General features: G+C 50.7%; 1 protein-coding gene across 2 annotated transcripts in view; it reads right to left on the reverse strand.

Moving 5' to 3' along the window:
* Nucleotides 1–26,090, reverse strand: part of MGAT5B (alpha-1,6-mannosylglycoprotein 6-beta-N-acetylglucosaminyltransferase B) — a 69,004-nt gene that overhangs the window by 35,539 nt on the left and 7,375 nt on the right. For both annotated transcript variants that reach the window (XM_041486580.1, XM_041486581.1), the window contains exon 3: nucleotides 7,459–7,603. In XM_041486580.1, the coding sequence (XP_041342514.1) occupies nucleotides 7,459–7,603 (145 nt within the window). The remainder of the gene's footprint in view (nucleotides 1–7,458; nucleotides 7,604–26,090) is intronic.

The following is a 26,090-nucleotide window of genomic DNA, read 5'->3' on the forward strand; positions in this document are numbered from 1 at the left end:
CCTGAGATTTGGATCATTTGTCCTTGGTTCCCAGCTAGAGCAGGAATTGTTTTGTCTCCCTGCTCTGTGCAGAGAGCTCACACTAAAGCAGCACAGAATCTGAAAAATATAAAAGCCAAAACCTGAGGCATCAAAAGGATAGGGAGAAAAGTAGAAAAGCCCCTTTGAAACAAAGAACCAGGCTCAGATCTCCCATGCTCCTCACCCTTGCATGTCAAACTGGATGCCTCCAAACCCCTCGTGGGTTTTTTCTGAGCGAGGGATTTCACACCTGGGGAGAAGAGCCACTCTCCCAGCTGGGAGCACTGACAGGTCCCAGTGTTTGTATCTGCTGGGTAACAAGGCCATGACGGGAGCAGCAAATTTCCTGTAAGGCATTAAGGAGGTGACAAGCAGGTTAAGCATAAGTTACATCAACTATCAGCACAGCGATTTGTCACCCAGGCAGGGGACAAGAAAATAAGGCATTTAAAGGTGTATCTGCAATGTGAAAAGGTTCTGTGTGCCTCGTAGGAGTTTGATGCCTTGTTGTTAGCAACTGGAGACACCAGGAAGGACAAGGTAAGTGGTTTGTTCTGCTCAACAACAGCAGGAATATCCCACCACGTGGTTGATCCAAGCCAGGATGCCAGCACAGCCCTTGCCAGCCCAGCAGAAAAAGAATCTCCATTCTTCCAGCACCACCACTGCCCAGGGAGCAGATTTGTGCCATTTCCCTTCCTGCTTTTTAAATTTTTCCATAGCGACATGCTAAATGCCACCAAAATGTGCTGGCACTGTGCCAGCTATTGAAACTACACTAAATTACCACAGCTTTTCTAGAACAATTTTTTCCCTGGGACCTTAAAAGCATTTACTACAGCAAGTACAGTATTTTTACTCCTAACCATCAATATAGATTTTGTCTTTATTATTTTCAGATTTATATTTCCCCCCATTGATTAAGATTCAGATCACACTGTGCCTTATAATGCTCTGTATACAGTATTCATTTCCTTTCAAAAACTGCTATTAAGATGTATCTTTCCCCACTGACAGATCATTTGCCATAGAATATAGCCGGAGGTTGGGTTTTCTGTCACTTTTTTATGCATTAATTTGGTTCCCTTCACTTTGCTCTTGTCCCCAACTCCACAGCACCAGCTCAGATTCAGCCTGTTTATCCCTTTACAAGCCACTGTATTTTTATTGCCTTTGATAAAAGTGGCATTATGAAAAGATGAATCTCTTTCTCTTTGTGTGTTGTCTTCATAATACAAGCCCTAAACATATTTGCTTGCTCATCCGATATTTCTTGCTATTAACTTGTGAAAGCCATGGCTTTGGGAAGACCAATACAGATGGAGAAAAGCAGATGTTCTGAAGATAATACATCAACAAATTCAGCATTTGCACAGAGCAGTTTACCAAAGGATTTCCACTTGCTCACATCCAGTGTCTGTGCTGCCATTTGCCTCTTTAAATATTTTTTTAAGTTTTTTTGCCCAAAGACCCAAAGCAGAGCAGAAAGCAGTAGGGCTGGTGCTGCTGTTTCACTGCTCTGGGGACACAAATCACATCCAGCCCCACAGCAGCCTCAGTCTCCAGGCCAGGGAGATGAAATCCCACAGGGAAGAGAAAGGGAATGCCAGGGGAAAAAGGATCTTTCCTGTCATCCTGGTTCCTGCTGCAGCTTGTGAGGTGTTGCCTGTTCAAACAGCTGGGACATCTCCAGGAAAAATGAGCCCCAAGGGCAACACCAGCAGGTCACCCTGAGGGCTCAGGCTGCTCTTCCCATCCATCCATCTGTCTCTTCATCCCCAACCCCTCCAGTGGGGAACACTCAGAGTCACCCAACTCTGGGAAGTCACCAACTCAGTGGCTGGAAAGCTGAGGGGTCCCAGGGATGTGGGGAAAATCTCTCATCTGAGTGCTGGATAACAAAAAAAGTCATTAAAATGTCCAGGAAGATGGAGAAATTAAAAGATTTGCTCCACTAGTATAAGAAAATAGAAGTAAAACTCATCCATGCTGGAGGAAAAATATTTCTGGGAGATCCATGCCCTGGTGTGTATCTCCACATCCTCTCTGATATGGCTTGTATCCAAAAACCCAGAAGCCAGGGCTGCCCACGTGGGAGAGGGCAGGACACAGACCCAGAGGGGTTATTGGAGGGCTGATGCTTTGTCTAAAACTTGTGTCACAGTCCCCTGACACCAGTGACCCCAAGACAGGAGGCGCAGCACGAGAGGCAGCAGCGGCTCGGGAGGCTCAGCTGTGCAGTTTCTATTTATTGCCCTTGTAACCCTGGATTTAATCCTCACCATCCAGTGCTGTTCCCTGGGCTTGGATGAGCAGCCAGGCCTTGGTCTGAGTGCTGGTCCTGGTGGTGGGAGGGCAGCACACCCCGTGCTGTGATGGGAAGCGCAGGGAGGGTTCCACATCCTGACCCACTTGGGAATGGCTCAGACCCCCAGCGAGAAGAGCAAAAGCCCAAAGCTCTGCTTGTCATCAGCATGGTAGAAATTTAGAGTCATACTGGAGGAAAAAAGTGCAGGGGCTGAGGCACAGCTGCTTTGCTCCCCCCTGGAGTGGGCTCTGCCAGGTCACTCAGCCCCTCGGTGCCTTTCCTGACGTTGGACAAGGACAGGGATGTGGCACCTGGCTTTGCACATGTGAGAAGGTCCCTGCCACTGAGAAGTGGATTTATTCTTCACAGGCTGCTCCTGCCAGTCAACTGGAGGAAAAATTAAAATGAAATAAAAATATTTTTAAAAAAACCAGAGGACAGCATTTGTTCCCAGTGTAATTTCTGGGGTCTCTGTACATCCCAAGGTTTTCCACCTCAGGGTGACACAAACAGCTCCATCTCCCCTCCACGAACACCTGAGTAAAGACCTGAGCTCACTCTGGCCATGTTTGTGCTCACTGGGAATTCACCCTGGGAAAATATCCCAGAGAATATGACTTGGGATGGGAGCATTCCGTGGAAACTCATTTGAAGCAAATACCAGATGATGCATGGGCAGAGCCCTGACTGAACTGCTCCAACACCAAGTTACATAATAAATCACATAATAAACACAGGAGCATTTAACTCACTAAAGCACTTCCATTTATTTTCATTTCAGTTGATTGTGGGTGATATTTCTCACACAAATTCTTTTCTAAGAGACCCTAAGCCAACCCAAAGCCCATGGCTGCACACCCCAGGGGGGGACACTGACATTTCAGTGAGCTGGCAATAAACTTCATGAAAAAAAATGATGAAAAGCAGTTTTACAACCAAACCCTGTAGCTCACCAGCACAGCCAGCAAAGTATAACCAACACCATTCATTAAAATATTTTATCAATGCTATAAAGTGCTTTGAGATCTTCCCCAAGCAGAACACAAAGCTGAAGCCACAAGCCCAAACCTTCATTTTCCTCCTGACCCTCAGAGCAGAACTGGGCTGAGCCACAGGCCTGGGCAGCTGTGGGTTTATTTATGGGATCACAGGGGATCATGAAAAGGAGGGTTATGGGATCACCACTTTGTTGGGGCATAAATCAGATATATTTATCTACAGGCTTGAGTAGCCTGATGCAGGCTGGGAGAAACCCCTCAGGAGATGGGAGGCAATGCTCAGAGGGGTCCAGGACTGCTCCAGGCTCACCTGGGCAGCAGGAGACCACAGCCTTGGCAGTGATTTCACTGCAGCCAGCTCACCAGCAGCAGCGATTCAGGAATTAATAGAGCCAGGCTGGCAGGATGCAGGAACATCATCCATTTAGTGTCATATTGCGAGACTTTTAATTACTGGGGGAATATGGAGTCATGTAATGATTACAAGAACAAATACTTAAAGTGTGTGGAAATTAACTGAGCCTTGGCAGTAATTAAGCTTGAAGATTAATCAGTCGTTAGCAAATAACACCCTTTGCAGGCTAACCACCACGTGGGGAGAGGGACGACGAGGAATGCCAGTGCTGCAGACCCCAGCCTTCCCCTCTGCCATGTCCCTGGGGGATGAGGTGGGCAGGGGCAGCCCAGCTCCTGGAAAAGGGCTTTTCCAAGCCCCAGCATTGCTGGGTTACGGTGCCAGCTTGGGTCAGCCACTTCAGACCCCTCCTGCCCTCCCTCCCTCCCTGCTAAGCACTTTTCAGCAAGAGATCAACACTTCCCCTGCAAACTAATATTTCCCTTGCCCAGTAAACAGCTCTCCAGGAGGCTTCCATAAGTACTCCTAATTTCCTTCCCCTCTGATGATTTACGAGGGTTGCATTCAATTAACAGCAGTATTGATTTTCCTGCAGCTGACTGGCAGCCTGCTCGCCCTCGTTAGGGAATCCATCCTTCCCTTCCCAGCACGGGCAGGGTGTGGGCAGGATGCAGGCAGCAGGGAGTCCAGGCAGGGCTGGAGAAGGGATCCAGCAACCCCTGGGGTTCACAGGTGCAGCCTGTGTGCCATCCTGCAAAACCTTTGGGCAGCTCTTCTAAAGGGAAGAAAATTGGAGCGGGACATTTGGGTTTTTCAGGAGTTTTATCTAAAGCATTGCAAGGGGCTGGAAATGGAGGCACCTGTGGAATATTTGATCAGACAGCCCCAGTGGAGCAAGAAAGATTTTGCAGCTTGGAAAGGAGGCTTTCCAAGGCAGGCCATTAATGCCACCCTGCATATACAGACTTTTCCTTGCACTTTCCAAGGGGTAAAGCCACGCCAAGCCTCTGCTGGAGTGGTACAGCGCTCACAGGTTATTCCATAAAGCTCAGCAAAGCCTTCACCTCCTTCCTCTCAGCTGGAGCTCTGCAAAACCCAGCCCTCCTGATTCCATTGGAGATCCAGCCTTGAGCAGGAGAGCACTTTGTAAAAACAAGAATTAATCCACTTTTGGGCAACTGGAACCACAAAGCCCATGCTGGCAGCTGTGCAGAGCGGGAAGGAGACGAAGACAGCAGCTGTGCCAAGCAGGGACGCTTTGAAGACTTGTAAAATCCCTTTGAAATTACCACCCTTTAATTGTATTATCTTTCCCTGACAGCCTCAAGTCGGTCACTGGTGATCAAAGAGACAGAGACAGGGGGGGAAGGAGACAAGCCCTTGGTGGAATCCCGGGATCCTAACGAGGAACAGCGCTCGGGTGTCTCTGTGGGGCTGATCCAGGTCCAGGAGTCATTGCTGGGTCCAGGGGCAGCTGGAGGTGCCCAATCCCACCTCAGCACAGCGGTCCCCAGGACTGCAGCTGGTTACCCTCAAAGGGGCAGCAGCACCCAGACTCCACAGGGTTTTACACCAGCTGCTTTTGGATTCCCCCGGGATGCTCTGCTGAGCTCCAGAGAGTGCCTGGAGCTGTGGGATCAGCACAGAGCCAGGCTCTGCTCAGAGCAGGACGGCTCTGAACCCTTCCAGCTGCCTCATGCACTGCTCAAAGGGCAGCAGGGACCAGGACAAGCCAAGAAATGGCAAAAGCCTGGATGAGGCAGCACGTGTGGCAGCAGAGGTGGAGCCACTCAAACCTGCTGAGACCCAGAACAGCTGTGACACTTCCAACACATCACATCCCCTCTGGGCACAGCCCTGAGCCAGACCCAGGGCTGCAGGGAAGGAAGGGAGCACTCAGGAAATGCTTCCCAAGTGTTGGCAAATGCTGCCACTGCTTCATTAGGGACTGCCACAGAAAAATCCCCCCACAAGAAACTCCCCCATGGTGGCTGCTCCACCTGGAGATGCTCTGCCCCATGACCAGAACGGGATTTTCAGAGGCCAGGTGAGAACAAGAACAGGAGACAGATGGGTTTGGATGCAGAATCAGGTGAAGAGAATATATTTCTCTTTAGGGGTGACTTATAAGGAGCAAAAGGTGACAAACTCGTTGCCCCTGACTTTCCATTCCTGCAAATTAAGATATCTGTGATCTCAGCCACTCAGGCCCATCTGAGCACACACAAAAAAAACCTGAGGCCCTTTTGATGTGGGTCCATCAGCTCCCATCCTCTCTTCAGGTAATGGCCCTGAAGCCATCACTCCCACAGCAGATCTGAAACAGCAAATCCTATCTGCAGTCATTGCTGCCAGCCCACAGAAATGCTTTTAAGTTTCTCTCTTGGCTGCTGGTGTAGAGAAACAACCATCACCTGAAATTACTGGTTCTTTTAACACAAGACTGGCCAAGAAAATCGTTCAATGTGAGCAAGCACCTTCCAGTGGCTGGCTGTAATAGTCCTGTCCACTCCTCTCTGGAATTATTGGTGATCTCATTCTCTTGGGTACCAGCCAGCCTTGGAACAACAAAATCCCCAGCACCTACAAGGCAAATTGTAATTTCTCAGTGCTGGAAATGATGCTACATAAAAGGCAGGACCATGCATTCCACGGCTGCCCCTGCAGCTCTAGCTCAGGTGTGCAGGTACTGTGGCAGAGCTCAGCCTTTAATTACAGGCTCACTGAATCTGTTTGCTGTTATAGGCACAAAAGAGGCTCGTGAGGAAAGCGAGGGAGAGGGATGGAAATGCTGATGGGAGCTGGGAAGAGCACAGTGATGGCAGGAGGTGGAGGTGGGAATGTTGTGAGGGATCCGGCAGGATGAAGCACAGCTCCTGTGCTGGCAGCACAGAACAGGGCAGGGGTGACCCCTGCACGTCACATCCCTGCCATCCACCTCTCCTGTGTCACCAGAGGCTCCACCTGAGCAAAATCCACACTGGCATCTTTTCCACACTGCTGTTTGTCCCAAGTGCTGCCCCTGTGGTTTTTCATCTCTGCTCCCCCACCACCAGTTACCATTTGTGCACTGACACTCAAATTAGTATCAATGAATGTGTAAAGGCTCCCAGAGCACAGGGAAATTTAGTGAATTTAGTCTTTTTAGTGAATCAGTGTGCCACGACAGGGAGGTCTGATGGCATCTCTGATGCTGCCAGCTGAGATGTGCATCACAGGGAGCCAGGGTATCATTTTAAGCCCTTTTGCACATTTTAAACCTTGCTCAACTCCAAGGCTGAGCACATCAGCCCTGGATTCCAAACAACCACCAGCTCCACAGCTGCCCAAGGAGTACAGGCACAGAGCAAGTGTCCTGAGCTCAGGGAGCACATCCCACATGCCAGGTGCTGCTTGGCAAGTCCCACCTCCAGCTGCACCACAGCACAGCAGTGCAGACACTGCCACACCTGCAGCTGGGACAGCTGCTTCAGGAAATCATGGAATCATAGAATATCCCAAGTTAGATGACACCCACAAGGATCACTGCATCCAGAGCGTAGTGCAAATGTTTCTTGAACTCTGACAAACTTGGGGGTGTAACCACTAATCCTAAAAATCACAGTTCAGAAATCCCAAAAGAAACAGTTCCAGACATGGCAAGTGAGACTAACAAAGATCTCCCCAAGGCCCATGTCCCGTTGGGTCCCACCACCCTCAGAGCAGCTCAGCACATTGGGGTCTCCTGCTCCTGCAACGCCCCCACGCCCAGCACTGCTCCACAGGGTCTGACTGACCTGTCCAGAGGGAATCGTGCTTCATCCCCTTTGTGGAAGTCAGTGCTGTTCTCCAGCCTGGCCAGGATGTCCATCCTCTTCATCAGCAGCTCCAGCATGTCACTCATCCTGCGCAGCACCCCTCGGGACTCCAGCGCGCCCATCACTGCAGCACACAGAGAGCAGCTGAGACACAGCCACGCCTGCCACTGACAATCCCACCCACGGCACCCCCTGCCCCTGCTCCAGCCCCACAGCTGCCCCTGGAACTGTGCTCCCCACCCCCACGGGTGGGCTCGGTGGTGTGTGGAGCATCTCGGTGCCCTGCTGTCCCCGTGTCCCCTCCCTGGCTCTGCCCCACAGCCCCATCGTCCTGCCCAAGCAGGGTAAATCCCTGCCCAGATCCAGCTGGGCTCCTCCAGCTCAGTGGTTATCTCAGCCTGGATCCAGCCCCCTCACTAGGAATGAACTCCTGACTTATCCACCTGACCCAGCCTGTCCCGAGGGCTCATGGCAAACTGACTTTATTCCCAAGCACCAAATAAACAGCCTTTCATTTGGCACTTCTATTTCTCACCCTCCACCTAGCCCAGCATCCTGCCTTTGACTGCAGCCTGCAGAGGATGCATAAGGAAAAACATGGGAAACTAATCAAAGAGGTGGTGCTCCCCCAACACATCCTCCCAGCAGCACCAGATTTTCCTGTTACAGAAAAGAAGAAATCTTCTGCCCAAATCTGCAATGGGGTGGGTAACCCAGCACTGGAAATAGCTCAAGTGCTGCATCTCAGAAACCCCCCCAGCAGCAGCCCCCAATTCCCAGCCCTGTTTAACACTGTTTCCTGTGGGTTTGCATGGCACTGACCTGCTGCCACATGGAGAGCACAGGGGGATCCAGGAGCTCCTGGCTCCCAGCTTGATTTGCCATCTAGTGACAGGCAGCGAGCCCGGAGCCAGGGAACAGAAAATAAAGCTCCTGTTTCATCTCAGCTCGGCTCATTTCACGTTGGTAATAACTTAATCAGTGCATAATCCCCTGAACCTCTCCCGTTTAGCTTATCTCTGCCGTTCCACTCTCATGTGCTTTCCAAGAGGCAGCACATATTTAATTTAGGGAGCAGCAGGAGCCAGGCGGGTGACACTGGGAAGGCAAGCAGCTGCTGGATGTCCTGGGTGGCAATCAGGTGGCTATCAGGACTTAGGGACACCTCATGCACCGCCAAACAGATGCACAACCAGTCTTGCAAAGCCAGAGGGAGTTTGGGATTCCCTATCCTGGCACAGCCAGGGCGGCGGGATGGATCAGGATCTCCCAATAGCATTGTGTGCCAGGGACAGCCCTGGCATGGGCTCCTCCTCACCACAGGAGCTGGCTGAGCACGTGGAACAGCACACAGGCCTTGGTGTGGCTGTTTGGATGTTTGGGTGTTCAGATGAGAGCGGGGTGTGGCCCTGGTGGGATCGGGGGCACCGTGACTGCTCCTGCTGCTGCAGAGCTGCAGCCCCAGCTCCATCCCTGCTCCCCCAGGAATTCACCCACTCTTCAGCCAGAACTCCCAGAGGCTGGGAAGGCTGCTTCCCCGGGAAGGCAGCACTGGCACTGCAGCTGACCTGGAGGCTGCAGCCCCCCACGCTCCTCTGCCAGGCTCTCACCCCGGCGGGCGCTGGGATAACATCGGATCACTGCGGCACGGCACACGAACACGGGGCTGTGAGCCAGCCCTTAACCTCTCCAAGAAGATGACACTGGGCCAGCCAGACCTCGCCAAAGGCTGCCTTCCACGCTTGGCTGAGATTACCAGCAGCACATTATTTTTCCTGACGCTATCTAACAAAACAGAAGAAACATTGAGAGCAAAAGCAATTCCTCAAAAAAAGAGGACAAGCCACCATTCATGGAGATTGAAACTGGGCTCTTCCCCTAACATTCCCTCAGTTCCATGGCAAGAAGTCAGTGACTTCTGCTTCAGTCAGTGGGTGCCCAAGGTCCTGTGCAGCTCCAGACCTTCCTGGCTGGGTTTGGGAAGGCAGGAGCCACCTGTGTCCAACCCACCAGGAAGGTCACCCTGTCCCCTGGGTGATACCAAAGTCACAGCCTGTCCCACTGAAGAGCAGCAGCACTAATGAGCCTGCAATTAAAAGATGCTATGGGGGGGTAAAAAAATTGAATTTTGGAACCTGGAGATCTGTTTTGAGAAGGGCTGCCTCATACACAGCTGAGAAAATCAGGAAAAGGCACAGCCAAGGGAAATAGAAGAGCTCTGACATGGGCTTAAATCAGAAAATCCACTTTAGTTATTTGCCCATAGATGGAACCCATTCCAGTGCCATCCCTCCCACAGCTGGGCTGGGTTCATGGGTTGCAGCCCCCAGAACCCTCTGTCCATCCAGGACTGACCATCCCCTAAACAGGGATTTCTGCTCAGAATTTGCTCCTGCTCTGACACCCCAGCATGGTCAGCAGGTCAGAGCTTAGACCTTAAACTTAGTTTTTGCATGAGACAGTGATTACTGATCCCTCTTGAATGCTCCTGTGCTGCAGTGGGTGAGGCTGGAGGTCAGGAAAAAGACCTGACCCAAACCCTACAGCTGCCAAGAAAGGCTGAAACCACAACCCCCAGATTCCCATGGGTGGGTCCATCCTGGCCTGGGGATTTGGAGCCCAGCTTATTTGGGGGGGTCAGGTTGTGGCAGTTTGCTAGGAACACACAAAGATGTGCCTGGGAAGGCAGTGGAGATGGAGATTTCCTGGCAGTCCAGGCAAGAACGCCTGCTCCAAGGCTTCATCACAGAAGCACAGCTGACAAGACAGCTCTGCTCCCAAATCACTAATGAGGGATGAGGATATTCCCACCAGGGCACAAATCCATTTCCCTGTGGATCCCAGAGAGCCACAGCTCCAGCTCTGCACCCACCACCAGCCTGGCCCCTGACATTCCCAGTGGCTTCCCTGGATTTCCCTGAGATCTCCCCTGCTGTCACTGCCACCATCCAATTCCCAGCTGGTTCTGAGCCACTGCAGGATGCTTTGAGAGCAGAGCTCTGAGCTTTGCTGTCAACAGCGAGCCGAGATATTCCTTCTCAAATAAAGAAATTTTTTTTAAAATCCCAAATACTAAGTAAAAATAGTAATAAAAAAAAAAAAAATCCCAGCTTTCCCTGCACTATCTTTTGGGGCAGCCTGCCAGAAAGCAGAGCTGAGGCAGGACACATCTCCCCAGCCCTCCCCTGGCACTCGGAGATGAAGTCGAAGCTCTTCCGCATCAACACCTCTCTCTTTCAATTCCTGGTCTTTGTTGTTGTTGTTTTTCCAGCAGCTTAAGGAAGCTAACAACGACTTGACGTTTTTGGCAATGATTATTACATCTCTTGGAAAGTGTGTCTCATTAAAACCAGAAGAAAGGAGGAAAAGTGCTGAAGCGACTCTTTTAAAAATGCAAGAGCCAGGATTAATTTGTTAACCTGGAACAGAGACTCAGACTCCCACCCAGGGCTGCTCAGCTGCCTGAGCCAGGCACGGGGATCCAGAGGATGGAGAAGATCCTGGCCAGGAGCTCAGGCTTCTCCCTAAAGCCAGTGATGAAGATCCCCAAGGAGACTTTACCCACAGCACTGCAGGCAGCCAGGATAAACCCAAACCCACCTTAACAGCACAAAACCCCAGTAAAACACTTCTGAAAAATTAAACAGTGCTGAAAAACACTTTCTTTTAAAAAACAAGGCCACCATGCTGCTAATTAGAAAGGAAAAATATTCTAATTTCCCCTGATAATCAGCAATGATGGGACAGCAAATACAAGTAAACCCAACTGATAGATTAATTGGAGTTTGTTAAAGTATGACAGGGTTTTGACAGTTTTCCTGAGTGGCAGCCACGCTTTCCAGGCAATCACTGAACTGACAGAGGTTTTCATAGCAGCACTAGGAAATAATGATTGCAATCAATCATATCTTACTGGATTTCATGAGACACGCTGGTAAACACAGCAGAGGGAGGAGAATTATTTATGGGGCTTCTGAAGAGCACATAGCTAAGTAATTGGATGAAATCAGGGGAAAAAAGGAAAGCAACCCCTAAGGGTGATGCCTTGTGGAAGAAGGAATAGCTTCTCTGTGAAACCAGCGGAATAGTCAACAGCCAATATGCTGGGTTGAAACTCTAGGGAATTCACTAACGATGCACTTGTTTTTAAAATACCTGCCTGGAGTGAAAGCAGCTGTGAGCAGGCGTCACCCCCTGCCACTGGAACCTCCAGAGCAGGAGCCAGGATGAGCAGTCAGGGGAGCTCTGCTGCGTGTGCCAACCTGAACTCAAAGGTGAGGCTCAGTGGGACTCAGTGATCCTGTGGATCCCTCCCAGGTCAGGATATTCTGTGTTTCTGCGGTTCTCTGACCATGCAGGAGTGGAGAGCAGCTGAGAAAGGAGCATCTCCTTTCCTCCTTAGCCACTCCTTCATGTCATCAGAACGATTTGGGTTGGAGGGGACCTTAAAGGTCATCTAGCTCCAAACCTCCTGCCATGGGCCAGGACAACTTCCAACAATCAGGTTGCTCAGAGCCCCATCCAACCTGGCCTTGAGCTCTTCCAGGGATGGCACATCCACGCCTTTTCTGCTCCAGTGTCTCACCACTTCCAGAGTGAAAAATTTCCTCCTAATATCTAGTGCAGGGGAGACCCTGCTGGGCAGTCCAGCACAGGGCTGGGACCAGTGAGGGTGATGTGAAGAGGTACTGGCAAATCCCAGGTTGTGCCACAGGGAAAGGAGCAGACAGGAAGGAGTTTCCTTGAGTTTTCCACGTTTTGGCATCCTGAGCATCCTCCAGCACTGCCCTCCCCACCCTGCACTTCCAAGCACAGAGGATGTCACCCTGTCACCCAGGCTCTGGGATGCTTGGGCTGAGGCGTCCAAAATGAGTTAAACCCCCAAGGAAAATAAAAAGATACTCTGGGGCATGTCCCCTTGTGCTGGTTTCAGCTGGGGTAGAGTTAATCTTGTTCCCAGTGGCCGGTGTGGGGCTGTGTTTTGGAGTTGTGCTGAGCACAGGGTTGATTTTCCAGAGATGTTTTTGTTCTTGCTGAGCAGGGCTCACGCTGAGCCACAGCCTTTGCTGCTTTTCACTCTGCCAGGCTGGTGAGGAAGCTGGGGGTGCTTGGGAGGTGGCACAGCCAGGACAGAGGACCCAGAGTGACCAAAGAGATATTCCACACCCTACACATCATGGTCAGGCACCCCCATAAAGTGGGGAAAGAAGGAGGAAGGGGTTCTGGCATTAGTCAGTGGGTGGTGAGCAATTGCACTCTTTGTTACACTTGTTTGTTTCCTTTTTTTAATCATTATATCATTATATTAATGTATTTTACTTCTGAAAATACAGAAGAAGTAAAACACTTATTCTGTATTTTCAGAAGAAATATTTCTGAATATTTGAACCACTGAAACCACCACAACTTCATTTTCAATTAATAAACTTTCTTTTCTCAACATACAAGTTTTACTCCAATCTTCCTCCATATTCCACAGGGATGGGGGAGGAGGTTTGACAGGGTGGCTTTGTGGTGCTTAATTTCCATCTGGGCTTAAAATCACAACACCCCTTTTGCCACTTGGAGTGACTGAAACCTCCCTGATGGCAGCTCCCATCCCTGGGTACTCAGCCCCATCCTGCTCAGGGTGTCTCACACTGCTCAGCAACAGCTCCGTGCTGAGAAGATGGGAAAAAAACACATTTACACCCAAACCCAAGTTATTTCAAGGGCAGGAAAAGCCTCCCATGCCCTCCTGTGGGGAGACCAAGGCACAGCCTCAACCCACATTTCCACAGACCCATGTGAACAGCACCAAAGCATCTCCCTGACCTTTACAGACTTCACAGAATCACTGGGTTGGAAGAGACCTCCAAGATCATCGAGTCCAACCCAGCCCCAACAGCTCAACTGAACCCTGGCAGCCAGTGCCACATCCAGGCTTTGTTAAACACACCCAGGGATGGTGACTGCACCACCTCCCCGGGCAGCCATTCCAGAACTTCATCACCCTTTCTGGAAAAAACTTTTTCCTGATATCCAGCCTATATTTCCCTTGGTGCAGCTTGAGGCTGTGTGCTCTGGTTGTGCCAGTGCTGCCTGGAGAAAGAGCCCAGCCCCAGCTAAGCACAGGCACCTTTCAGGAGCTGTGCAGAGTGATGAGGGCACCCCAGAGTCTCCTTTAAAATGCAATCCCACTGTGTATTCCCAATATCCGTAACCTGGCTGGTTGGCTGTTGGTCCCCTCCCTTCTCAGATGTGTCACAGCCCTGCCTGGCCATCCCACAACAGCAAATCCCCTGCTGGTACTGGAGCTCAGACACAGTGAGATATTGCCTATGTCCATTGAAAATACCAGCTGAATTAATTTCAATCTAAAGCATCATTTGCTGTGGTTTTCGCCTTTAAAGGACAACTCCAGGCTACTTAAACCCCTCAAAATGGCAGCACAGTCTTGAAAGATTTATTGCAGAGGAAACCAGAGGATCTCCAGTGGGGCTGAGGCAGACCCAGACCTCATGCCCAGCTCCTCGGGGTGGTACCCAGGGCTGTCCTGGGGATCCCATCCTCCCATGAGGGCACTCACCCTGGCATGTTCCCAGGGAGCAAAGCCCCAGCCCTTTGATTGCCTCCCCCTCTGATGCTCCTCTATTTACTTTCACCATCGATTTTGATTCAAGCAGATTAAAAGACCAAAGAGCCAACTAGCCAAGGACTAACTCTGACACATAATCCATTGCAATCACAGCCCAGAGACCCAGCTCTAACTGCAAACAAGAGAGCCCAAGGCCAGGCTCAGGTGGGCAGCAATGGCCCCCTCCTGTCTCCATCCCTTTGGGGAAGCTACTCCAGGGATGGACAATGTCCCTCAGGGTGGCTGCACCCCTTAAGGGCACCCACTGCTCAGCACGAGCTCCCAGCCAGTTATTGCTGCCAGCAAATCCACCCACATCTGCCACTAAACTGCTCCAGATTTACTAATTTAAGTTATACAGAGAAAACACAGTCCTGCTTAGCCAGCGCCCAAAGGAAGAGAGCACCAGGAGGCACACAGGGAGCTGCCACGCAGCTGGAGGTGCCCGTGAAGGAGCTCAGGGGCTGCTGGTGAAGTGGACACTTAGCAGAGCTCCAGCAGCACCATCGATCTGCTGCTGAGCCCTGGAGTTCCTGCAGCAGAGCAGCTCCCTGGTAATCAGCCAAATTAAGCAGCCTTAAGCCACTGGCTGGTAAAGTAGATCATGTCCCACCTGCCTGCTATCACCTACTCCTGGATTTCTGCCTCCCCTGTTGCACTGCTGTGTCAACGTGCAGCCCCAGGGTGTTTTCCCTGACTCTCCCTGCATCCCTGGGCAGGCAGAGCCTGTCACACCCTCTGTGCCCTCCCAACGACCCGGGCAGGCAGGACCTGACCCAGGGCTCTTGTCCCAGTTTGCAAGGCTGCCTCCCTTAGCACACACCTGTCTTTCCAAACCAAGACAGCTCTGCAGGTGCAGCCATTTGAGAGCAGTAATTGCAGCCCTTCCCTGATTAATCCCAAACCCTTCCCTGGGCTCAGACCCTGCTGCCCAAAGCAGCACCAGCAGGAGGGAAATAACACCATACAGCCCCAAAAATCTCTCCTGGAAGCCTCATGCCACCCCTACAGCCAGGCACTGCTCTGCCCACCTCGCTCCCAGACTGTCACAGTGTGAGAAACAACTGCTCACTTTTTAAAATTGTATTAAACTTTAACAAAAACTACAACAAAAGGACTAAATAAGGAAAAATTACACCACTGGGAGCCCCTGTGACTACCAGCCACGTGCTCCTCTTCTAAATGGATGCTCCCCCTTTATATCTCTAGCCCTTCCTAGAGTCCTGTCAGTGACTCCTTCCTCGCTGTCCAAGGGTGGAGATCACTTTTTTACATATTGATTTGAGGTCAGGTGCTGCCATAGAAACAAGTAAACCCTCCCAAATTCCCAGAGTACCAAGGCCATCCCTTGATAACAACGCAAAGGGGAGGACACATTACAGTAACTAACTGTACATCTACAAAACTTCTCTTACCATACACACAATGTTCACACCTCAGCTGTGAGAGTCAACCACCTCTTATAACAACAGCAAAGCCACATCCTTGTGTTAGGTAAATTAATCCACAAACACCAGAGGTTTATGTCCAAAAAGGAGACAGAGGAGTCCTTTTACTTTATTCAAATGAAAGGAGAGGCCATGGGGCATTCCTCTGGGGCCTCTCATATTTTTGGAGGATGCAGCCTCCTTTATATCCAAATTTCCCTCCCTCTTTCCCCATTTCTGAGGTACTTGAGAGGTCCAGACTTCCTGAAATTCCTGATACTGATCCCCCTCTAATGTATAAACCTCCCTTTTAATTTTTAATTCTTACAGAATGTAGGCGTTTTTCTTCCCCATTGTTTCTTTCATCTTTCAATGTCTAATTTAATTTATCAGCAAACCTAAAGTTTATTTGTAAAGGCAAATATCATTTTCCATTCACCAATCAGTGGAATCCTTCCCATTGTTTCTTTTATCCCCCAGTGCTGGTTTTATCTACCAGCAGACCCACAGCTTGTTTGTAAAGACAAACCCATCATTCCTCTCACTTGGGATCCACGGCCAACAGCTTCAGCAGCAATGAGCTGCATCTCTGCTCCCCTCCTGCAGCCCCTGCCCCGCACACTGCAGCCTCTCCTGCTGGCATGCTGCCCCAGGGCTTTCCTGGAGGAGGAAAGCACCCTGAGCTGTCCCTGTCCCAGCTCCTCTGGCTCTGGGGTCTCACTCCTCCCTTCCTCAGCCGCAGGACCCCGAGCTGAGCCTGCACAAGAGGGTCCTGATGCTTTTCCACCCCTCCAGCTGCCCCATCCCTCCCATCCCAAAGGAAGCCCTGTAGGATTTCCTACAGCCTGCAGCTCCACCCAAACATGTCCGCTCCCTATTTCCATACAAATAAGAAAAGGCAGGAAAATGAACGACACAAACACTCACACTCCCTGCCAGGAGCGTTTCACTGCTGCAGGGGAGAGCCCAGGGCTGTTCCCCCCCAAATTTATTGCTTCTTACCCTGCCATACACACACCAGAGGCCTGATGTCCCCTCTGGGACATGGGGACAGCCCAGGAGTCCTGCTGTGAGCCATCACTGCAGGTAAAGGGAGCTGGATCCTCTCCTCTCCCCCACAGCCCCCAGAGATGGGCTGGGGGACTTGGGAAGCTGGGCAAGGAGAGATGAATACACACAACCCCAACACAAGCTGCAGTTCAGCTTTTATTTGTTTTAATATATTTTTTAAGACATCTTTCTTCCTCCTTCTCATCCCCCCTTCACTTTTTCTTTTAAAAAAGCAGCAGCAGGGAGTTTTTAGTTGCTTCTCTATTGCCAGCCAGCACTATTTTAAATTGCATTTTAAGCTGTTCTGCAGCGCTTCAAACACCTCACACTGCAGGACGGGCTTCCAAATTACAAGATTAACATTGATTTTAAATTGCTTCCTAAAACACAAGGGCTCCAGCACAGGGATGGATGCAGGGCAGCTGCTGTAGCAAAGCCCAAGGGACAGCAGACCACTGGGGTGGAGCTGCACCCCACACTGGGGTGGATTGCTGTTGGGACTGGGGGTGAACTGGAGCCTGGATTTGCAGGTGAGACCCCCAGTTTCAGGTGAAAAGCAGCACACACAGGTCCCACAGGACAGGGACAGCCCCAGAGTGACTCCACAGACCCACGAGCCAGGGACCAACCCTCGTGTGGGTTCTTGGTGTTCACAGGAGGAGTCTCTCCAAGGGCACCAGCATTTCAGGTTCTCCTCCTGATGGTCCCCATTGCTCATCCAGGGACAATTGCACTGCCAGCAGCCAGTGCCCCATGGATTGCAGGGAAGGAAGGATTGCACCCAGCAGTTGCACAGCCCAAAACCAGCCAGTGGAAGGCTCAGCACCCCCACCAATCCTCCAGCCCTGCACATCCAGTGCTCCACACCACACTCACAGCTGCCCTGAAAGGTGATTTCTTCAGAACTCACTCTTTTAACACTTCTAAAATGATCACTCTTTCTCCTTCAGCCAAAAAGTTTGGCCAAACAGTGCTGGGCATCCTGCCACTTTGCTTCCAGGGGCAAATAAATCATCCCTTCCTCCAGACCCATCAGTCTCCAGCAAGCTCAGGGGCCGGATCCTCCAAGCAGCAGCAGAGCCCAAAGCAGGGCCAGAGCTGGGGGGCATTGGCAGAGCTGCAGGATGAGCCTCAGCTAATCTCTCCTCAAGCTGAACTGAGCCCTGCTCTCTCGTTTAAACCAGAGAAACAAATAAATCAATGGGAAAACCCAGCTTTTACAGAGGCTGCTATGGTTCCCACTGTGCTAGTTTTATTTTCTGAAGTACCTGCTACCTCCCGGGCTCAGGATGAATTTTGATTTAGGAGTGAAAAGGAGTAATAAAAGCATAAAGAGCCATTAACATTCCTCCTGGCCATGGTGGGGTGTTGGCTCATCACAAGTTGATGGAAATGCCATTTGACTTCCTTATGAGCTATAGAAAATCAATTAATTGATTTAATCATTCCCTGGGTGTCCCTGCTTATGGAGATAACAGAGTGCCAGGGCAGCAGGAAGCTGCTCCTGCCTCCTCTGACACAGGGCCAGCAGGGAAGGGGCCAGCACACATCCCTGCTCCAAGCTCCTCATCCCTGCTGCCCCACTTCAAGATGCGTGAATTCACACTTCCATTTTCCAATAAGTTTGGTGGCATTTTTTTTTCTTCTCTTGCAGCCTGCAGGCATTCAATTCTGAGCAGTAATTGCATGAAACAGGCACTTCTTCAGGAAGAGACATTTTCCCAGGGTGGATTAAGCCTTAACCACTACAACAGCAGCCCTGACACTTCTCTTTACCCCTCTGTGCCCTGCAAAGCACCCATCTGCATTTTGCATTTTGCTCCCCCAGCACATCCCCAGAGAAGCAGACAGAAACCTCCAGTGTCATGTGGAGCCCCAGGGATTCCTTTATTTTCATTATTTCAATGGCTCTCATTTCCCTGCCTGCAACACCAATTTAATAAGGGCAGTAAAGTTTTACGCCTCCACTTCAAGCTCCCTTTCCACGAGTCGGTCAAGGATGGGAGCACAGAGCACCTAACGATGGATGCAGAGCTTGGGGCTGAAGTGGGGACACCAGCAGAAGAAGGAGAGGCCACATGCTTTTAATCAACCCAGACAAAACAATGGTCTGCTCCCAAAAACCTGCAGATTAAGGACACCCCTGTGTTGGCCATGGGGTGAAACCCCAGCACGGTGACGCTGCTGGCACTCGTGGGCGTTGTGTCACCTGCTCAAAGAGCCCTTGGGGCAGCTGAGCATCCAGCAGGAGCTGCCAAAAGGCAATGCTTGGGGCAGAAAGCCCTCACCCTGCAGCTGGGCTCTGCCTGGCTTTGGTGCCTCCCTGAACTCCTTTCTCCCCACCAATGCTTGGATAAGGAAGGAGGAGAACGGTGCCGAGCTCAGCGTTTCCAGGGGAGCTCAGGAGCCAACCCCGCTGCTCCAGGAGAAATCAAAAACCCATCAGCTCCCAGCAAAGCTCCTCACCAAGGAGATGCTCCCAGAGCCAGCCAGCTCCACTTGGCACCAACCAGACAACCTCTTGCAGCATCAGCTGGCTGCTCCAGCCTCCAAGGATCCATGGAGTGGCTTTGGAAGGGATGGATGCAGAGAGGCTGGAAGTGAGCCCCAAGCACTGAAGAGCTGCCCAGCACGCTCCTCCACATGGCTTCCCCCTGGCTGGCACCCACAGGCTCCAGGAGAGCCCAATCCAGCTCTGGATGCAGCAGCAGGAAGGGGAAGCACTGGGGACGTGCAGGATCTGCAGGTCCTGGTGCTGGGGAGGTGACACCACACTCAGACCCACACCTGGCACCTGGGAAAGCAGCCTGGATAACAACCCCCAGGCAGTGCAGGAAAAGGGGATGGGACAGGGTGTTGGATTCAGTTTGGAGTTTTTTATTATTTAGAGATGGGGTAACTGAGAGGTGTTTTAAAAACACTAACAGTAGTGTTACTCTTAATACTCTTAACAATATTTATCCTGCTCCATAACATTTCTAAGTCAACATTTCTTAAAATTTACATAAAAACACATACTATATAAACCTTCTATCAAGTTTTAAAAATTTTCTACAAATTCATTTCCCACAAGAGGGGAACCTCCTGTCTTTTGAGGGAGTTTTACCTAAGCAAACTCTGGATTCAGACCCTGAGAAGAGTCTCATCCCTCCTCCTGGAGCAGCATCCTGGGCACAGCCAGCGAGACACGCTGCAGCATCCGCTGATCCTGACAAGCTGCTCACAAACGCTGCACTTATCCAGGGCTGCTCAGCAGACAACATCAAAACAGACACCAGCAGCCCGGGAGAGGGTTGTAACTCACTCAGGAAGAAACTGGGGATAATTAGTGCCCCGTTTGGTGAGCAGAGCCCGCCCGGCTCCCTCCCTCCCCTGTCACTGTCACTTGCTTGCACGATGGTTCTCCTGTCGCCTCCGCTGAGCGTTAAAGGCAGCGAGATAAATTTATAACTCACATGACTTCTAAAAAGCAAAGGGAACACGAACATCCCTGGAACCACGGGGCTGTGGGCTGTGTCTCAAGGAGGCAGCAGCCCAAGCCCTCGCTCCCGGGTGATCTCCCCAGCCAGAGCAGGTAGGAAAAGGGATCCCAAAGCCACAAAGCAACTTTTGGGTATTCTGCCCACCCCAAGCTCCTGTCAGAAGAACTGTGTGCTCTGCCCAGAAGCAGACTGGGGTCTGTCAGAAGTGTCAGCAGCCCAAATTTGCAAATAGGTCCTGAAAATTACCTTTCCCGAGAGAGGGGAGGGTGAACGCATCTGTGTTTTAGTTTAAAGCTGTCATGGGCTGAGCAGCATCTCAGTGCAGCCAGGATGGAGCTGAACTGAGCTGTGCCCTGCTCTGCTGTCAGCCCTCACAACGAGAGAGCACACAGGGGGTCAGGACTGTGGACAGACCTCCCTCCTCCTCCTCCTCCTCCTCCTCCTCCTCCTCCTCCTGCCCTCCCGGCACAGCTGACTGCGAGTGGGGATGACAGAGCTCCTCAGGCTCACTCTGATCGTTAGCAAATCCGAGCCTGACCTTTCTGCCTCCTCTGTGAGAACAAATGGTGATGCTACCTGGCCATGCTAACCCAGCTGGGACGCTGCTGGAGCAGAAGGAAAAGCAGCAGAGCTGGGAGCAAGAGCAGGACCCCTCTGAGGAGATCACCTCGGTTCTCACATTTCTATTTGGCCTCTCTGCTCCGCTCCTCAGGGAGCAATCCAAGGCATTGAAATAACATGAGATCCCGTTGCTTCATGGTGCTGTGGCTCTGAAATGGTGAAAATGCCCTACAAAACCCCCAGCAACCTTCAGCATTATCATCTGCAGCACAATTCCCACCCCTCCACGACACCCCTGCTCTGGAGAGAAACAGAAGCCACAAACACCAAAGCTCACAGCTGTGCTGCACAGCCCCAAACATCTCCCTCTCTCCTCTTCTGTGTTCACTGATGGAAGAAATCGCTTTAAGCAGGTGAGGCTCCAGGAACTGGAGCAAGCAGGAGAGGCAGAGCTGGAATACTGAGGGTGTGAGGAGAACAGGGCAGGATCCCTGCCAGGTGACATTACACACCATCTCCAGCACAACATGCCTTGGCTGTTGGCTCTGGATCTCTCCTGACAGTCCTGTAGCCCAGCGTGGCAAACCAGAGCCATTCTGCCACCACAAGGAAGCCCCAGTGCTCAGCTCCCCCATGGTCTGCATGTGGGACAAGACACCCCAAGCCAGCAAGGACAGGCTTCCACATTTCATATATTATTATATTTATATATTTTTTTTTCTTTTCCACATTTATTTTTATTCCCTCCAAAATGAACATAAATGACCAAATCTTTTTGCAGGACAAGCTGTTCTTTGGTGACCTGCAGTTCTGCTGGATCACAGACCACAGGAAGTCCCTGCAGGGGCTGCTGCCCTGCCCACCCCCAGACAGGTTCCAGGTTGAGTTACCATTGCCCAGCTGCAATGCCCCAGTGCTGCAGGACTGGGAAAACCTCTGTTCTAGCCCACAAGCTGCTTATCACCCCATCAGGGTCCATATCCTGCAGCCCTGAGATCAGACCCCAAAACACATCTCAGCAACCTAGCACAAGGTGCAACAGCCTTGTAGAGGCTGAGCTTCACCTCTCCTTGCTTCTGTTCTCCAGCCTGTGCTCTAAAACCAGCTCTCCCCCACCCTTGTCCTTCCTTCATCCCATTCCCACCACTCCTGCTCCCAAAGCAGTGGAGGAAAGGCAGCACAGGAGCCCAGCTGTGGTCAGCCACAGGAAAACAGCTGGAGATGCTGGTGGGGGGGAAAGGCAGGTGCTGAGCTCTGCAGCTGAGCAGCAGGAAACAAAAATAAGTTGAAAAAACAGTTATGGGAACAGCAAACACGAACCCCAGGCACTCAGTAAACCCCCATTTCCCAAAGGCAGCAGGATTGCAGGACCCCAGCCCCAGAACCACTGCTGCAGAGTGACCCCAAGCACTGAGGTACCTGTGAGCCACTTCAGATGCTTCTGTCAAAGTCCCAGCAAGGTCAGCTGGAGTCAAATCAGACCCCTCCTGCAGGCAGCAGCCCAGCACGAGGGCAGAGCTCTGCTCCAGCCATTTCAGGACCTGTCCCAAACCTCCCCTGGGTTTGCAGCAAATTCCTCCAGCACCTCACACCCAACCCTGCAGGAATCAACAGCAAGAGGAATCCAAAGGCTTTTGATTCTTTGAACCAGCTACAGCAGTTGCAGGCAATATTCCAGCCATCTAATCACGTTTTAACACTTAATAACCTATTTTCCCTGGCTAATCCCCTGCAGCAGCAAGCTCCACCAGCGGGATGCACATCCCACCAAACCCAGCCTGGGGCACAGCCACGGGCTGAGGGATCACAGCCGAGTCCCTCCCAGCACCATGATTACAGAATTTGGTGCTTTTTCAGCAGCAGCCTCCTGGCCCCTGACTCTGGCAGTAAAACAACCGCAAGAAAGATGCGTAGGGGAAAAAAAGGATCATCAAACATATTAAATTCTAAATGAGAGGAGAGAGGAGGGCACAGAAAACTCAATCTCCTGAGTCTAGAGCCCTTTCCAAAGCATCTCCCACATTCAAAATTTATAGACTTCTCTGTTTCCCTTTTTATCTACATCTTTGTTTGCAGAATAAATTCTCTCAGTGGCCATTTCAAAACAAAGGAACCTCTGTCTGTGTTTACTTGACAGCAGTGGATTAGGATAAAATAACTTGCATTTCAGAAGGGTTTTTTTATTTATTGTTAAGATGCAAAGCCTCTGCTGCAGCGAATCACCAAGCAGAGAATCCATCTGAAGAATGATTTCTGGCACACAACAAGAAACTTGGCTTTTGGAGAGAACCTCTGAGAAAGGTATTCACATACAAAAATCAAATTTTAAATGGGATTAACTTCTGGACTGTGACATTATGCATTTCTCCTGTTCATGCTCCTGCCTCACATCTGTGTTTATTTTGGTTATGACTGGCTGCTCACCCAGTTCAGGAGCCAGGAAAGCTCTGGGCAGGGCTGGGGCATTTTCATGCCTCCCTTTGAATGGCAAAAGCTGATGCTCAAGGCTGGGCTGGGCAGGTCACTCAGGGAGAAACAGGAACAGCCCCAGCCTAAACTGGACCAGGGATCATGAACACCATCCACAACCCAAAGGATTTTTTGGATGCAGATGATTTTAAAGCAAATGACTTTTTGACATCCCCCAGCTCTCTGCAGCCAGCCCAACCCCGCAGGCACTGAAGGGCAGGGGCAGCTTCCCCTGCACAGCTGGCTCTGGCAGGACACTGGGAACAAGGAGCAGCACACACAGCCACAAGGGCTGGGATCAGCCCCAGGAAGGAGCTGACACTCACTCACCACAGGCTCACCCCATTTATACCCCAGTCCACCCCAGAGCACGTGGAGGAGGATGATGATGGCAGCTTCCCTGCAACACCCATCAGTTAATGAATAATGCTCCAAAGGGCCCTTCCAGGAGTCCAGGAGGAGCAGGGAACAGCAGCAGAAGCCCATTCCTGGGAAACACTCAGGCCTGGGCATGCCAAACCTGACCACACCCCAGGAACTCTGCCCAAGTCACTGGCCATGAACCTTCCCAGATTCCCATTCATCATCACACCGAGAGCTCAGCACAGCCCAGCACAATTAACCTGCCCCTCTGAGCTCCTCCAGCCCAGCACTGTGTGCTTAACAGCCACCACAACTGCCAGGAACATTTCCTGGGCTTCCCTGGGCTCCAGAACACATGTTAATTAAATGCCAGTTTGTTATTCAAACAGACCTTTGGAGACTTCACAGCACTAATAAGCAGCACATCCAGTCCTGCTGCCTGCCTCCCTCCCCACGTGGATGTTCACTCCACCTCCCCTCAGCCAGGAGAGCCCTCTGAGTGCCCTCCCCAGCTCCTGCTTGTGAAAAATGCGTATTTTGTGATTGGCTTTTTGCAAATATTAAAATGAATATTGTATGTGTTATGTTAGAAAGTTCTGCTGTATTCATTTTCTCAAGTAGTGTGTTAAATATAGTTTTAGGATACAACATAATGTTAAAATAGAAACTGTGTATGTGGAATATTTTTTTAAAGAAAGGAATGAGGCACTTGCACCAGATAGCAGCCACAGGACACCTAAATCTTTCCAAGAAAGAGAATTTATTGCTCCATTATCAGAAGAAACTAACTTCTTCCCGCCTCGATGCCGTTAGGATTCAGAGGAAGAAGTTGACACTGACCAGACAGAATCCTTTGTTTGAATGGAATTTATGCATCATGGATGAGGTGTATGAATCTGCAACAGGCTGTTGTTTTTAAGGGTTAATCCTCTGTTAACCTGTGTCCTTTTTCGGGCTTATTTTTTCCAGAAAGAGGTACCCGGACTGTCTGTAACTCTTTGTTTTTATTGTCTCGTATTGTCCTAATTGCAATCATTCAAATTTTTATTACTCTAATACTCTAATATTGCTGTTTTTATAACCATTTTATTACTATTAAACTTTTAAAATTTTAAAAACAAGCGATTGGCATTTTTCACACTGCTCCAGACAGAGGGGTCAGCCCTGCCCTCAGCTCAGCTCAGCTCAGGTGTGCTCTCAGAGTCTGCAGGGATGGAGTTCCCCACCTGCCCAGAGGCTGTGGCTCCCATTTCCCATTCCCCAGGGAGGCTGCCCAGGATCCACCGCCCTTCCTGCCTTTGCCATGGGTGGGATAGCTGGTCCTTCCAGCCATCAGATCCTCCCCCACAGCCCCAGCCTTTCCCAGGTGACAGAGGGAGGTGACAGTGGCCAGCTCCTGGCCAGCTCATTCCCTGAGCCTTGGTCCCACTCTGCTTTGGGGGTCACTCACCCCTGGGAACAGCTACATCCCCCTGGGGCACAGCCAGCCCCTACAAACACCCCACCATGGCCATCAGGAATGTTAATGGCTCTTTATGCTTTTATTACCCCTTTTCACTCCAAAATAAAAATTCATCCTGAGCCTGGGAGGCAGCAGGTGCTTCAGAACACAAAACTAGCACAGTGGGAACCACAGCAGCCTCTGTAAAAGCTGTGACAGTGTGATAGGAAAGGCTGAACCCCAAAAGCCTGAACCAGGTGTTAAAGAGTGAGAAAAAGCCTCCCAGGTTGTGCCTGCCAAGCTCTGGGCACAAAGAACACAACCTTCCTCCAGCATCTTCCTCCAGAGACAGGAGAGAGGATGCTTTGTGTTTAAAACCAGTGTGTGAGGCTGTGAATGAAGCTCATCTTCCCCAATAAGAAGCACAGCAACAGCCAAATGTGCAGCAATTCATCTGGAAGCAATAGTTTGTTTGGCAAAGCCACTGAATATAGGGGAAAAAAAATTGGATTTGCATAGAATTTTTGAGCTTTCTAACAAAGCAGGATTTGCCTTACCCAGTTAGAAAGCTAAGAGACCAAAACCTTGAAAAATTAGAGGACCTAGGTAATAATTTACTTATTTTCTTCTTTAAATGAGACCAGTCAGGCATTACCAGAAGCAACATTCAACCTGCAGCACCTCTCCCAACCAGCAAGGCTGGTGCTCACAGCCCTCAGCAGAGCCAAAGAGGTTCAGGCAAGAGGGTGAACCCATTTACACACCTTGATTTAATCACTTGAACCCCTGAATGTGGAGGATTTGAGGTGTGAGCGCCTGAAAAAGGAGATTTGGGTTGATGCAACTCCAGGGCTGTGCTGACACTGCTCCCAGGAAACAAGAGACAGACAAGGATGCAGCCAGTGGATTCAAAGGTCTGGGTTAACTTAAGGATAAGGATGGGAAAAGCCACTCCAAGGCATCCAGAAAGGGGGTGAAGAGCTGAGAAATGGTCTTTTTGCCATTATTTCAGTCCAGCTTTAGAGCCCTCTGACCCTGAGCCATCCTGAAAATCCCAAAAAGGGCCAGGAAGGATCTGTGGGAATGGAAGATCCAAGCACCATCCTCCTGCATCCCTGGCACTCATCAGCTCAGCTGGACCATGCACGTGGGGGCACCACACGAGATTCTTAGGCTGGAAATGGGGTGTGTGTTCTGTCACC

Source organism: Pyrgilauda ruficollis, unplaced genomic scaffold, assembly GCF_017590135.1.
Source record: "Pyrgilauda ruficollis isolate IOZ18807 unplaced genomic scaffold, ASM1759013v1 scaffold77, whole genome shotgun sequence".
Taxonomy (NCBI): Eukaryota; Metazoa; Chordata; class Aves; order Passeriformes; family Passeridae; genus Pyrgilauda; species Pyrgilauda ruficollis.